The following is a 16,564-nucleotide window of genomic DNA, read 5'->3' on the forward strand; positions in this document are numbered from 1 at the left end:
CATAATTCTTTAGCAGGTTTATTGTTTTCCACTCTGACAGCAAGGTGGGAGTGCCTCCCACTCTGTGCACTTCTATCCTTTTCAACCAACATAAAAGCAGAAAGTGTGTAAGAGATCTTCAAGGGATTTGGAATGTGAGTGGTCCCATTCTCATATACAAGGCACAAAATGCCTATCTGTGAGCCCAAAACTTTTCTTAAAGCAGCTCTTTGGTGTGGCTGTTGCAGAATTGAAGTCTGAATCTCTAAAAGGTCTTTCTCCAGTACATTGATCATTTCCCTAGGCCTTTTTGTATTCAAAATACACCATAAGAGTCTGAAACTAAGGCACCTCTCTAAATACAATATTTTTTAAGAACATTAGTTACAGACGAGTGATCTGCATTTGTTATACTACCAGCCTGCAGATTCTCATAGCAAGAGATTAACAGGAGTTACTATTTCCAGAAGGACTGATTGAGGAAAAGAAAATAGAGCAGTATTATAAGATTTTATAAAGTAAAATAATTTCAGCCATATCCCACTTACACAGTCAAACAACACTGCTTCACAGGTAGTCCACTACTCTAGTTAGACCAAGACAAGTTTGGGTCAGTTTTCAGATTTGAAAGACTCCAGAAAATTGATTTCTCTCTATTTAGGATGAGTGTGCAGCTTGTAAGTGCAGAAGTATAGTTTTTAATAGATCTTAGAGCAGACCTTCTCTTTTTAAAAAGCTGACAGAATAAATTCAATTCAGAGATTTCTCAGCATTTTAGCATATGCTTCACATTCATCTGACATTTTGTTGTAACTTTGTCATGGTTTAACCCCAGCCAGCAACCAAGCACCACACACTCAATTTCTCACCTTCCCCAGGAAGGAGAATTGCAAAAAAAGGAAATAAAACTCATGAGTCAATGTAAAAAACAGTTTGATGATGGAAACAAAATAAAGTATTATAATATTTCAGTATTATAGTATTATAATTTATATAATATAAAATTATTTATATATAATTGCTATTATTAATAGCAATTGTAATTAAAAGAACGTGGGGCAGAATAAAACTCAAGAAAAACAAATGATGCTCACTGAAGTTGCTTACCACCTGCTGAAAGATGCCCAGCCATTCCATGAGCACTCATTGGCACCTCCTGGCCAACTTGCCCCAGTTTATATACTGGGGATGGCATTCCATGGTATGGAATATCCCTTGGGCTAGCTCAAGTCAGCCATTCTGGATGTACTCCCCATCCCCAGCCTGTTGTGCAGCTCATCACTGGCAGAGCATGGAAAACTGAAAAGTCCTTGGAGTATACAGTCCTCAGCAACAACTAAAATCTCCGTGTGTTATCAACATTACTGTCGTACTAAATTCAAAACACAGCAATGTACCAGCTACAAGAAAGAGAATTAACTCTATTCCAACGGAAATCAGGACAGACTTTCACCAAGAACACCTGAAATGTACTAAATGGACAATACATTTATCCTCAACTATTGTGAGACATAATCATTCAGATCACAAATGCTCCAGTCTTTGGCATACATGGACTGTATGAGTTAGGAACAATAACATAGCACGCGTCTATAAAGTACACATTAACTATCATCAAAGAGAAAGTAAATTCATCTTAATTTCATTAAGGCTGTAAAAAAGCAAGGCTTTATAAAATTCAGAAACAATAGATAAAAGTTCTTCACCTCTTCCCAAAAATTCAATAGGTACTACACTTGTACTAGCTGTTGGACTAAATAAAGTGAGTGTTTAAATACTGTAATAGTTTTGAACTAATTGCCGTAGAAATGATCCAAATAAGTTTCTGTTCTTCCAATTTTCCTGAACTCCTGTAAACCTTTGACAGAAATATAAATGCTTTTCAAGGGCGATTTTGAGCTTATACTTGAAAGTACATTTAGACTTCTCCATATTTAGAAAGGACTAAAGATAAGAAAAGGTTGTTAAGACAAGAGTGCCCCTCAGTGGCAGTAGTTGATATAAAATACAATTATATGATACTTTAAAATCATATTTGGAATATTTCTTTTTATCACTCAAGGACAATTGCACCATTAAATCACATTCTTTCAAAACTGCATCATTACTAAGAGTCTGAGGGGGCTTAGCACATAAACTTTCATAATGAATAAATTTAAATATGTAGAACATGAGGTAAAAATATTTACTATGAAACAACAGTTGCTGAGCATTTTGTGGATGGGTGTGCGTGTGTGTCTACAGTTTACTGTTATATTTAAAGAAGAGAGATGGAGTTTTGCATAAAGACTTCTTACAACAATTCTGCAGCATTCAAATTTTTTGTTTTCTTCTGTGTCATGAGCAGCAAGAAAACATGCAGTAGTTCTTTGAGAACTTCAAAAACTGAATTGCCTGGAAGGCTTGCTCTGTGTACCAGGCTGTATTCATTTGCTCAAAGACTAAAACTACGCCATGCTTTGTACTGGTCACACACATATTGCTTTTAAAGTCTGTCCTGGAAACTGCCTAGGTTCCTTCCTCCACACTGTGGTGATTACAGAAGCATACATCAAGAATATTCACTACTACAGACTTATACAAATAGCACCTCACTGCAGCTGATCTGGGAATAACTGAAGGATGCTAACCAAATTCATGGCAGAATTGGAATAGAATAGACAGCTGTTATACTTTGTATGTTCATTACCACTTGTTCTGTAATCTGATTATTTCAATATTCTTGCTAATTTAAATAAAAACAGGCCTTGAATCCTAACTATAGTTTAAATATTTTAAGGCTAAATCATCTCCATCATATTTACCATCCATAGCTGCAAAAAATATAGCCATGGCAGATGACACAAAATTTGCATTAGCAATTATTTTACTTCTGTGCCTGGGAAGGTCATGGAACACATCCTCCTAGAAACTATGCTAAGGCTCACGTAGAACAGGGAGATTATTTGAGATGGTCAGCATAGCTTTAACAAGGGCAAGTCCTTCCTACCCATAGTGACGTTCTGTGAAGGAGTGACTACATCAGTAGACAATGGAAGGACAACAAATGTCATTTATCAAGAGTTCTGAAAAGCCTTTGGCATGGTTCCCCAAAAGAGTAATTCATGAGTAGACTGCTAGATGGATAAGAAATTGATTGTATGGTTGCATTCAGAGGGTAGTGATCAATGGCTCAAAGTCCCAATGGACACCAGTGACAAGTAGTGTCCTTCAGGGGTCATTCTGGGACCAGAGTTATTTAATATATACATTAATGACATAGATGGAGAGATCAATCTAAATAAATTGCAGGTGACACCAAGCTGAGTGGCGCAGCTGGCACACCTGGGATGGCATCCAGAGAGACCAGGACAAGCTCAAGAAATGGACCCATGGGAATCTCACGCAGTTTAACAAAACTGAGAGCAAGGTGCTGCAGCTGGGTCAGGACAACCCCTGGTATCAATAGAGGCTGGGGATGAACAGATCAAGAGCAGCCCTGGAGGAGAGGACTCGGGGGTGCTGGGGGGTGAGAGGACATGACCCAGCCATGGGCACTCACAGCACAGAAAGCCAAATGCATCCAATGCAGTGTGGGCAGCAGGGCAAGGGAGGGGATTCTGCCCCTCTGCTTCCCCCTGGTGAGACTCCACTGGAACCCTGCATCCAGCTCTAGGGTCCAAGCACAGGAAGGACATCAACCTGTTGGAGTGAGTCCAGAGGATTACCAACAAGATGATCAGAGGGATGAAGCACCTCTCCTGTGAGGGGAGGCTGAGAGACTTGGGTTTATTCAGCCTGGAAAAGAGAAGGCTCTAGGGTGACCTAATAGTGGCTTTCCAATACCTGAAGGAAGCCTCTGAGAAAGATGAAGAAGGACTTTTAACAACAGCACATAGTGACTGGACAAGGGGGAATGGTTTCAAACTGGAAAAGGGTAGGTTTAGATTAGATATTAGGAAAAAAATTCTTTACTGTGAGGATGGTGAGGTACTGGAACAGGTCATCCATCCCTGTGAGTGTTTAAGGTCAAGATAGATGAGACTGCAAGCAACCTGATCTAGAGAAAGGCCTCCCTGCATGGGGGGGATTGAAAATAGATTATATTTAAGGTCCTTTTCAATCGAGTCCATTCTGTGATTTGATGATTTCACACAACAGTATAATAATGCAGTAATTTACTAGCTTCTAAGAATGATAACCAACACCCAGGAATCTGAACCTTTCTGAGTTTCAGTGAAGAAATGCTTCCCAGGTACATCTTGAGAAATTGTCTTCAAGCAGAGCAGTTCTACTAGTAAGTGTAACTTTGCATTTATCCCCCAATATGACATTCTGTGAAGTGAGATCTCAATGAACAATCCTCTTTATGCAAATAACGAAGAGCTAGACAAAGCTTAAAAACAAACAGAAAGAGCCTTACAAAGATTCTTAACTACAACCTAAAGAAAGACACATTAAATTCATGGTGCTACTAATTACAGGCAGGAAAATCCCAGCAAAAAGAATGGAGGCCCTTACTCAGACAAAGATATGCTATATTCCGTCTTCTGTAAACTGCTGTTGCTTTTCCTTCAAAGAGTGAAAGTATTGTCCCAATGGCAGCCCCTCCATGAGCTCCATCACTATATACAATCTGTCATCTCATAAAAGAAATTAATAGAACATTGTATTTATACAGAAATAATTTTAAAATAGAGTATTTGAGGTAAAAAATGTATTTTAAAAGCTGGGTTTTTTTAGTCTTTAAAAATTGTGTTTGTATAGGTAGATACACCTTAATCTAGTTCTACTCTTTTTTGTTTGAGTTTTTCCTCAACTTATGTCACAGAACTATAAGGAAACCAGTGTCTGCTAATCACTCAGCAGGCAAGTGTATGTAGGTAACTCTTTATTGAAAGGAAAAGTAAAACTATATGGCTGGCAATCTGTATCATTCACTCTACTACTCACCATAGCCTTTCTCCCTATTTAGCATTTCAATTGTACACTTTGGATCTTTAGAGGAGAATAATGATCCCCCTCTTCATGAAGCTTCCCCTCAAATCTGTAAAATAATAACAAAGGAAAAGTCTACCTTATATACACTTCCAAAAACTCCACTGCCAATGTGCTCTAAAATTGCATAATATCCTACATGTTTTGTGGGTGCCTTATTCCTGTTCTCAACACTTTCAGTGATTTGCTTCAATATGTCCTCCTAGTAATAAATTAAATCACAAATAAATAAATTTAAAGTATTTTATGTCTTTCTTGTCCTAAGAATGTGCAAGAATACAAGTTCTTACAACTATGAAGGCTTAAGTTTTTTACTTACCTTTAATGAATTTAGCTTTAATACCAACCCTTCATAAGCGCTGATATAATACACATAATGTCCAATATCAATGAGGATTTCAAACAAGTCAGTAGGGAAAATTCTAGAAAGGTGGAAATTTTTTTGTATTTTTGAGAAACAATGTACACAAGAGCTACTAATCTACAGCAGAAACTTTTCAGTGTTTATCATTAAAACTTACTTCAGAATCTACTAAACAGTACACTTATTTTTCACTAATGTAGTAAGGTATTAAGCCTCTAACACTACATACATAGGAGTTAAAGCACCTTTTAAAAGTCAGACTTCAGCCTCCATTGGCTGGGTATTAATATAAATGCCAATTCTCCAAACAAGTATAAGCCTTTAAAGTCAATGCACCTTCTGAATTTCCAGTAATATTACTTTTTTTCTTACATTACTTTCTTTTATGGTTATTATCACGATATATGAGTTTCTTTTTGTAATGCACTAAGTGACAGGATTAACATTTGTCTGCATTTAAAGAATCATGACATCCATCTTTGAATTTTTGGCCAATAATCCTAGTCTAAAAGATTAAAATTACTGAGAAAAGCAAAAGCCAACAGAGAAGAGGCAACAATTGATTACTCAGATGCTTGACTGAAGTTTTGTTTCTTTTTAAAATTCTAGAATAAGTAGAATGCAAAAGATTAGGCATTTGGAAAAATCAAAAGACAGTAAATGAGCCCAGATTCTTCAAAAATTTGTCACCAACCATGAAAATCCATTATAAACAGAGGCACTTTCAGTACAATATCCACTTTTTAAAAATAACACAAAAGTCATAAAAAGAATTTTAGTAATTTATGATACATAATAAAAACATACAGAAACACTACTGGCAGGAAGACGTCCTAGATACTCTGATTACTCTTCTAATGCCACAAATCACACTGCAAGGTTTCACATGGCCTTTGTAGCCAACCTGGGGAAATTGTGATCTTACTAGTAAAAATGTGTAATTGATGGAAAGCATTTTGTTCTTATTGATCCAAATGTTTTAGTAACACTCCAAAGTAAAACAGCTTGATGCAAAGTCAGACCCATGGCGAAAGAGTAGAGGGCTCAGAGAAAAAAATTGACTGCTTCCAGTTAATTGCTACTACCTGAAGCTGCAAATTGCACATGCTAATCTTCAAGGTAAAAGTATGTTTTATTGCCAGCACTGTTAAAGCTGTCCTCAACATATATAAAAGGTTTATTCATGGGGGTTAGAAGGAGCCCACACAGAGCTAGGTTGTCTGGCATGCACACAACAGGAGTCCCAATAGTGAACACCTCATCTTGTAGACTGGCTGCAGTGCAGGAATGACTATCTGTAGTTGTGGACATGACAAAAATTGCCCATTACAAAATAAATGATGTTTAGAAAATATTTCTTTCTGATTGGACTTTTGAAAGCTATCCTAAAAGAGTTTCACAAAACGTACAGTTAACACACCTTTCAAAAATATGTCAATTTCTTTCCATACTGAAGAGAAATCTCGGCTCTGAAAACATAATACTACAGTAGGAAAAGCACTCCAATTAATGAGAGATTTATGACAGATGTGGAAAAACCACTGATAAACAACGACTCCCCTTGATACCTTGCAAACAGTCAAACTTTGTATTTAAACAACAGATTATCTTATTAACCTGATAACAAAGGGAATGAAAATATATTAAGTTCCTCCAGTATTTTAAAAGTATGCAAGGACATTTAGGGGGGAAAATAAGGGGGAAAGAAAAAGAAGTGGTGATGATAGCTACAGCACATGCTGAGGTATACCTAAATCTTGATCATCTCTTTTTATCTACAGATAGCTCAAGTTTTGAGACCTGCTTTCTTCTCCAATGCTGAAAAAGGTAAATATAATATGTGGGTTTGTACTGTTGCAGTAAAAAAGCAATTTTCTGAAAAATGCAGTGTGGGATACTGTAAGTTCTAAGAGGGGCAGAGAAGAAGAGATTATTCAATTTTTTGACCCTAAATTTGTCATATTTACAGACAACCTTATGTACCTCAGCTTCTTCATATACCTTAGTTCCAATGCAAAAAAAGTTATTTAAAACAGCTACTCGCAGGTGGTTAATATGTCTGCTTTGATACAACTCATCTTTAGCTCTATTTGTCGAGACTCAATGATATGGCACATTTATAGGTGAGCAGTCAGAGACAGTCCTGAATTAAGATCACTGAGGTCAGAAAGAAGATGAAAGTTTCATCATTGAAAACACACAAAATGGGGCAGTAGAGAAACTACACCAGCAAATATTCTAAGAAAAATATCTGTGAAACTCAAAAAGGATATTCCAATATTTGCAACTCTATTTCATACCAGTAACATTTTCAAAGGCAATGCAGGTAGCAGTATGAGAAGTGGGACAAGGCTTCATAAAGTTCTTGTCCAAAAGAGACTTCGTTTTCATATGTGATCATTAAGTCCATTATTAATTGGTACAGCTTCATGTTCAACCCAACTACAACTGCTTAGTAGCTCTTGTGAGTTATTTCCAATACATTCTGCTGGAATCTAAAATTCTCAGTGGGCATAAATTAAGCTCCTTACAGTTGTGTGAGGCAACTATACTGAGCATACTATCCAGTTGGTTAGACTGCATGTTAGTTCCATATACCTACCCACTGGGAAGGTTTGTATTTATCATCCTTAAGATGAAGTGCACTATAAAATCTTGCAGTAGAAAGGTACCTACTGTATGGAATCTGCTCTCCAATTTTAATCCAGAAAAACTGTGATGAGAAAGTAGAATGGGTTTGTTTTTTTGGTTTTTTGTTTGTTTGTTTGGTTTTTTTTTGTTTTTTTTTGTGGAAATGCCTTTCTTGGCTATCCAAGCATGCCTACCTGATTAGACAGTGAAGTGGCTATATACACATTTTAGGGGCTCTGTCAGAACAAAGACCACGTGAGAGGCAGGATCATTAATGCATTCAGCTGTGCTAAGGACTTTGCCAACTAGAGCAGCAGCAGCTGTGCTCATCCGTGTTGGAATCCTGGATGCTGAGAATTTTAAACTTTCTGTGTTGAAAGGCACCGACTCACAAGAGAGCACTACATTTGACCTGAGGCTGTGGAGAAGACTTCCAAAATTGATTAATACCACTGGGATTATGGGTGTGTAGTTGGTTAGAAGTGTGTAATATGACAGGGTGGAAAACTTAAAGTTTGGGGGTTTAGAATATAGTAATAAACATGAAGCAAGATGAAGGTTTTAGGGCGGAGGCAGGTTGTTCTTCTTCACCTTCTTCTTCCTCCTTCTTCATGGGTTTGCAATTTTACCAGTTTATATTGGGCAGCCCAGGAACTGTCAGGGCTCAACATGCTTTCCCATCTAACCATTCAGGTCTGCCAGGAGCAACGGAAGAGATGCACCAAGAAAAGTGATTGCTATCACTTCATGATAACATTGCAACTCATTTGTACTGGGGGCCATCAGTGGGGAGAGAGAGATGGATTACAATGGAACTGTGGAAAAGATTTTGCTATATCAGTATGTGACTGAAAATACACAGGTATCAGAATTTGACCTTGGGTATATTCAAGTGGCACATTTTCTAATTCCTCTAAATACGTGCATCCCTAAATAAAAAAGTCAAAACTTATTTTAACACAATTAATCCACACAAAAAGTCTCACCTTATTCATGTAATATCACCAGCAAGTTCTCAACAATCTCACTTATCTCCTCCCTACATTCTGGACTACAAATTGATTATTCCTGGCATTTTTATCAGATGAAATTATATCAAAAACACACATTGCTCTTTAGCCTTCTTCTTTGTACATTTGATTAATTATTTTTCCCCTAGTCTTAAGTAATAATATCAAGTTGTGCACACAAGTACATAAAACCACAAATATATGCTGGGTCAAGAGTAACAGTGTAACAAGTTTCCAGTTTTCCCAGTAAAAAAAAAAAAAAAGTAAATGTGAATGCGTAAAAATAAAGACACAAATATATTTTGTGCCTTACTGGTAATTAAGCAAATTGAGTACATTTTTAAAAACAACCACAATTTCTGTGAACATTTGTAATATACCCCAAACTCTTTCTGGCCAGGCCAAATGTAACATAAAATCCTACATTACATTCAGTGAAGAAAGTTAAATGGAAGTTGAAAATGTATGTATAACATAATTTAAATTAATACAGGTATTAAAAACAAATTAAACTGAATGAGAGTTTTGGGAAGTCTGGAAGACACTGATCAATAACAGCAGTTTTTCTTCTATAATACCATTATAGATGAAAGTTGCTCTGTCCCCCTTTTTGCTCTTTTTTTCCCTTTTAATCTTTATTTAATCACTAATTAATGAGAAGAGGGCACATATATATGGATTTGGCTGCATGAGTTTATTATTTACTACACTGAACAATATTTTACCTGATTATTGTGAGGCACTGTTATATTAAGCTGAAGACAGAAGATTTTTATACGCAGGAAGTCAGCAGGAATTCCAGAATCCTGCATGAGGATTGCAAAGACAGATTCTGTGATTCCAGTCTTGCAGAGCCATCCACATGAAGAAGAAGTCTGCTGCAAGGACCAAAGTTTCTATTTCATTTCTATTGCTTCAATATAAAATTAAGAACATTCAAGTTTTCCTCATAAAGAGCAGTTCTAATATTCTGACAAGAGAAAACATTAAAAAGCTTTTGTTAACTATGGCACATTAAGTTGAACCTACCATTCTATTCAGCTAGTCAGAGCAAGGAGGGCACCAAAAAACACATGACTCTCTCTGGCAAATAATAAATTTACTAAGGTCTGAAAAAAAAAAAGAAAAATAAAGGTAAGTAAATGTGTGATTCTGTGAAAATATAAAGTACGTTATTTTAAAACTCAAAAACATACAGAAATATTTAATGGAAAGTAAAAATTAAATCCTTACACAATATGTTAAAAATCTCAGGTACATTTAAAGTACACTTAAATATACACCCAAAATCTTAGAATACACCCAGTAGGACAAGCAAGGATGTTTCTTCTCAAACTACAGTTAGTGTCTCTTTGACTGCTAAAATGTCTCTATTACACCAGAAAACTTCAGAACACTAATTCAGGCCTCCTGAAGTAAAAAGTTAATATTCAGCTTATATTTAAACAGCACAGTCATTTAAGGCCCTGCCTGTATTTCTGTTCATGATTAATATCTAATCAAACTCCATATTTGTCTAGATTCTCTAAAAATAGGTTGTCTGATACTATACGATCACAATTGCCATTGTTTTTCTGCAGCATGATAGAATCATGAAACCCTAGTTATACTGATTTTGATCTCAACTGTATCTCAGTTTAGCCATAAACCAGCAATAATTAATTACAGATTCTTAGACTGATAGTAATGTACAGCAAAGGATGTCTGGGTTGACACAGAATATTTAGCCACAGAATACTTTACAAGTGAAAAACCACATCAGAAATTTGTGTAAGAAAACTTTAAAATATATTTACATTTTATAAGTATATAAAACTATTTGAATCACAGTAAGGTGTAGCTCAGGACAGTGCATACATGAGCGCTACTTTCTACAGAACAAATGTTTAGTCCAAATGTTTACAATCTGTTTATCTCAAACAGCCAACAATTATACATCAGACAACTTACAGAGAAGAATTTATTTTTATGATCCTATTAATATATCTGTAAAACAGATATTATCTTACCTCACAAGACTGACAAGGTAAGGAATTTAGTCCCATCTAGGTCAAATCTGAAAAGCATTTGTTATTATATTAAGTAGCTAATTAAATAAATTAACAATTTAATAAAGCACTTTATGTGCTCCATTTGCTATAACTCATTCTCTTTGATTTCTAACAGAAGCAAGCTTTTGGAAAATATCTATGGAAGAAAGGAAGACACACAAATTGACTCTTTCTCACTAATATTTTTATTTTACCAGTCAGATAACAGAGAAAAATACTGTGTAAGTTCTTTGAACCATAAATAGTTCAATTTACTCTTTTATTTCAATGCATAAAAAGATACTAATTTCTTAAAGAAATATTACAAGCAGCTCCCTTCTACAGGAATTTTAGCTTTTACTCATGTGATGATGCCTACAGTGAATATACTACTATCTTACTTAATGACCACCTGAAGTACTTTAAACATTTTAAGCCTCACACACAAGTTGTGAGTAGCCTTATCATTTCTGTTATCAGCTACTGCACTTACATGTCATGTTGACCAACTTGTCCACATTATGCTGCTCTTCTCTGTAACTAAGGTAACGATTTGCTACTGTTTCCATATACTACAAGTAGGGGAAGAAAAATAAAGGATACCATTAGGAAAAAAAGTTTGCAGATTTCATAAACGTAGACTGTTCTGCACAGGTGGAGCCTGTAGGTGGTGCATCTGTTTCATGAAAAAATATTCTGTAATGCAATAGTAGTGTAGCCTCAAGGTTTAAACCTGCCTGGACATTTTAAAAAACCCATATATTTTACCAGTATGCTTTTCCCTTTGCAAAGTCATTTGCTACAGTGCAGGGTGATCTGCTCATGTCCCTTCAAAAGTCTAGTCTCTTTTGACTGAACCAAAAGAAATTGACTCTTCCAATTCTTCTCCCACTTCAGGAAGCATTTCTTAAGTCTCCTAACTACAAGTCCCAGATGAATTCAGCTAGATTATAGGACAGTTGATTTGAAAACTAGTGAAAAAACCCACACCAACTGCTCATGTGAAAACAGAGGAACAGACTCACTTCTTTCCATAAACCAAGAATATCTGTACACTGCTTTTTACAGTATATATTATTCTAATCATAATAAACTGACAGGCAACATAATAGACAAAGGCACTGTGAGGAATTCTACCTGAGCTAGATTTTCAATTTCACCCAGACTGTGGAGCATTTCCTACAGGAAAATTAAAAAAAAAAAAAAAAAAAAAAAAAAAAAAAAAAAGGAAAAAAGGAGTTCAGAACTACTTGTAGTAAGTAGATAAATAAAAACACAAGAGGTGAAATGTTGAAGGTTCTTAAACTGGAGCTTTCTATTTCCTTCAGTAACTACATTATTGATGTAGGGGGAATTTTACAAATCTTTATGACAATGTCAAATACCAAGTCTAGGGCTCAGAGCAATGACCGAGCCATCTGTTATGGAGATTTACAGTTTCTTTGTAAGGGTCAACAACAACAGACACGACATAAGAAATAACAGAAATTGAGCAAGTTATGCAGCAAGGGTGTAAAACCACTCTTGAAATCTGCTTATTTGCAACTCCCATCCTCACATATAGAAATACAGATACATACATGTACATGTGCATTCATAAGAACAAATGTTTTTACACACAAGCACCAACACAACTGTACACATGAACTTACCTGCATCCCCTTATCCAAGCAAGAAACAATATTTTGACATACTGACCTGGTAGCATGGATCCTTTATTAATAATCTCAGGCAGATTAATAAAATCTAAGAAAATGGATGCATGGGGCTTGAATAACCCATTGCCTGTAAATTAAATATTCAAAACATAAACCAAATGCAATTTAAGAAGTGCTTAAATACTTAAATAAAACAGTTTGATTCAGGATCAATTGACTAGATGATCAGTGAGCTACAACAACTGTTCAACATACTATACCACAGAACTTATAATACCATTTATATTCAAACACAGTATCAGCTATAAATAAATTTGTTACATTATATCAGCATTACCAGCCATCACTTATTATCAGTGGACTGATGAGGGAAAGTACATGCTCATCTCTAAGAACAAACTAACTGTGCTTTAATATAAATTTTTCATGGTTGAATTAAGGCCCAAAAGAGCAAAGTAAATGAGAAACCACAGAGCAAACTTTAGTGCACAAAATACACTTATGCAAAAATATGTGTGCTACAGAAGTAAAAATAACTATATTTAAAATATTCTTTTGAATTATCATAATCTATCCTGGCTTTTAAAAATTTTAATTCTGTTATGCTGGAAATAATTTGTTATTTAGTTCAAATGTTCTTGAAATAGGATTGTATTTCCATATAGAACTTCCTCCTTTATATTTCTCCATATGATTCACAGCATAAAACATGGTAGAAAATACAAATCATATTTGCAGAAAGTGTCCAGGGGCAGTAATCCTGCATAAAATACCAGTACTGGAATCACTATTTCCATTGCCTGTTGAAAGTATATTTCCCCATTTCCCTATTTAAAATAAACCTAAAATTAGACATCTTTGCCATGTGTTTTTTGTTGTTGTTTTATCTGAGAGGACAAAATTTGTTTGGATAGGTTTCTTGGAAACAGAAAAAGTGTATGGGTCATGGCAGTTTTCTTCCCATTTCATCATTTGAAGTTGGGAATGACGCCAATAGCTAAAAATACTTCCATAAAAATAAATATTTTATAAATAGAGACTAAGAAACTCTCAGCCCTTTTACGCCAATATTCTGCCCAAAGTAATACCATTTTTCATTATGATTCCATAATTGGCCACTTCAGAACAGCACAAAACTTTCCTGGAAAGAAAACAGCAACCATATACCTGTGTGCAAAATTTGCAGGTCAGATTTTAAAGCGGTCTGAAGATATTACCATGGTGGACACTCATTCTCTGAGCCTGATTAACATTTCAGAGCCTCTTCTACTACAGTTACATTTACACATTATTTATAATACACATTACTAGACACACCAGGGTATATCCAGCTTATCTACTAATTTATGCCTGTTTCACCAACCTTGCCTGGGTGCTTTCATTCTTAATACAAGAGGCTTGTTTTACCATATCACTATCACAAAGAACAACAAAAGAAAACCAAAATAAAAGCCAAGTATGTCACAATGTATAAACAGAACTTGGGAAATCACAGTGTAAGCTATTCTTGGATTTCTGGCAAATGAAGCTGAGCCACTGACCTCCCACTGGTGAGTACTGAGTTCACATGCGAAAAAGAGGTACCAGATTTAAAAATCACTTAAATAACTTGTTTTAAACTCACTGTCATTTAGATAATCAAAGCAGACACCCCTACTTCCCCAGCTGGTTCTGAATAAATGTCTAAGCAAACTATGTGGTGTTTTTAGATTCCTCTTGTAGTTATATATTAATACCTTTAAATGCTCTAGGATTCCATATTTAAACTTCTGTACCACTTAAGGGGTTTTTTAGAAAATGTATTTGGGCTTTAAAAAGGTAAATACAATATACTGCAAAGGAGTATAGTAAAAAAATCCTGAAAAATACATCTTTTTTTCCCTTAAAATATCTTTCTCTGCCCCCTCTATTTTTGTAAGGTCCTGTACTTTTTCCTCATATAAATGAGAGCAGCATAAGAAAAGGTAATTCCCTTTCTAATCCTGTCATACACAAAAATACAAATGAACACAAACAAGTGGCATCAACTCATCTGAATTTTGTGGAAACCACTGGCCTTTCACTAAAAAGGCAGTAGTCTATAAAATATAAATAGAAACAGTAAAATAAATTAGAAAAGCAAATCATAGATTACAGACACCATATACAGATGAATGATCAAGAAAACATAGCAGTTAGAATTCTGGTCATCCAACTTTTGTCATATACCCAGTCCTGTGTTTTTCTGTCCCACTGACCTGGGCATTGCTCCTCAAAGCCGATACACAAGTGGTTATTTAAAACTACCACCAGTGCTTCTGGCAATTTCCACAGAAAGGTGTGTTGTTGTAACAATATGGGATATTATCCATGCATCTTGCTTCTTCATGGAAGGCAAGAAAGAGTAGCCTTCCTTCTTGGTTATGAATTTGTTTCATATAATGATCTGCAGGTAAGTCTGTCCTTAACTAAAGTTGTAAAGATATCTTGAAACAGCTGACGCTTGGGATGCTTGCTGAAATTTCTCTCATTCTTGTAGGTCACACTAATAAGGAAGAAAAGAAAAGAATTGGTGAATTGCAAGTTAACTTGCCACAAGACAGTTTTGCACTACTACAACTTAATATTAGCAACAAAAACTAAGAAATGTCATACCAGCAGTTACCATAGAATAACACGATTTCAGATTGCCAGACATTAACAGTCTGTCTCAAGCATAATTTGGGACTATCAGAATGGTATAACGTTTCCAAATAAAGAAATGATCACTATTTAAAATGAGTTTATTAACTCTAACCAGTATATTCTGCAGAGTGGGAAAGGTTGAAACTTACAAAGGCAGGAACATAAACAGGTTTAAAAAATTAGAAGTATGTCATTCTCCTCTCAAATACTGGTTTAACATGACAAGTACAAGTAACAAGACATATGTAAAAATACAAATGCCTTCAACACCTCAACAAGGTGATACCCTTAGATACATAAAGGTATCTCTCGTTCAGGGATATGAGAGTGTCAACATCATCTTTAAATTATTTTTACCTAAATTTTTCAAGCTCAACAGATTCTTGCCATTGACCATTGGACTTCTGTTCATTGCTTTTGACATTTTGCCAAGTTCTTGTCACACTGGTTTGACCACTTTCAATATATATAGCTGGAAGCTAAAGACGGAAGGGATAGTAGTCATGAGGCAAACACTGCATTTTAAGTCTTCTGAGAATATTATCACACCAAAGTACCTTTTCTCAAGTTCTGACTTGAACTTTGGACCTAAAACTTGCTATTATAGAATACACACACCTCCTCTGGAAAACAAAAGTGACGTGGTAGAAAACTGATGCAAAGCAACACTGAAAAACTAGTACTGAGAGGTAAGTAAAAGGTGAAGAACAGCATCTTCTAAAATTTATGATAGAAAAGCTCTACAAAATCTGCAACACATGCTCATTATCTGTGTTTCTTACCTGTCCCAATTCCACAACTGCACAGCCTTCACATTCTTTTTAGGTTGTACAACTCACATGTTTCAGCTTTCTGCTCAGAAGCAATTCCAGGCCTCTAACCAGGTAGAAAGTGCATAACTCCTACCTCACATGGATGAATCCTTTAGTCATTTTGTCATATCTTTTTACAGAATTGAAAGGGAGAAAATGTTCTGTGATTCCAAAGACTCACACCCATAATCATGTGTTGGTTTTCTTTGCTTCAAATGGCAAATACAAGCTTCACTAAGTGAGTTCAGGTGAAGGAGATTTGACTTTCTCCTGTAAGTTGGTATTTAAGCCCAGGATATTTTTAGCTGAAGTGTTATTCTTCAAAGACAAACTGTTTATGGTTAAAATGCTGATCTTATTTTATATTCTGTACCACTCTCCCCCATGCTGTTACTCACACATCTTTAAGCCTACCTTCGTGCGACATTGTGAAAGGGCA

The 16,564-nt window shown here is 35.5% G+C and overlaps 1 protein-coding gene across 1 annotated transcript in view; it reads right to left on the minus strand.

Moving 5' to 3' along the window:
* NEK10 (NIMA related kinase 10) overlaps positions 1-16,564 on the minus strand; it is a 159,552-nt gene that overhangs the window by 142,180 nt on the left and 808 nt on the right. The window contains 16 exon segments of the mRNA XM_041411449.1: positions 4,254-4,327; positions 4,329-4,354; positions 4,480-4,621; positions 4,623-4,777; positions 5,036-5,158; positions 5,276-5,378; positions 6,741-6,803; positions 8,940-9,002; positions 9,991-10,070; positions 11,081-11,148; positions 11,485-11,563; positions 12,129-12,170; positions 12,690-12,734; positions 12,737-12,779; positions 15,078-15,173; positions 15,671-15,792. Coding sequence (XP_041267383.1) covers positions 4,254-4,327; positions 4,329-4,354; positions 4,480-4,621; positions 4,623-4,777; positions 5,036-5,158; positions 5,276-5,378; positions 6,741-6,803; positions 8,940-9,002; positions 9,991-10,070; positions 11,081-11,148; positions 11,485-11,563; positions 12,129-12,170; positions 12,690-12,734; positions 12,737-12,779; positions 15,078-15,173; positions 15,671-15,792 — 1,324 coding nt within the window.

Source organism: Onychostruthus taczanowskii, unplaced genomic scaffold, assembly GCF_017590055.1.
Source record: "Onychostruthus taczanowskii isolate IOZ18803 unplaced genomic scaffold, ASM1759005v1 scaffold36, whole genome shotgun sequence".
Lineage (NCBI taxonomy): Eukaryota > Metazoa > Chordata > Aves > Passeriformes > Passeridae > Onychostruthus > Onychostruthus taczanowskii.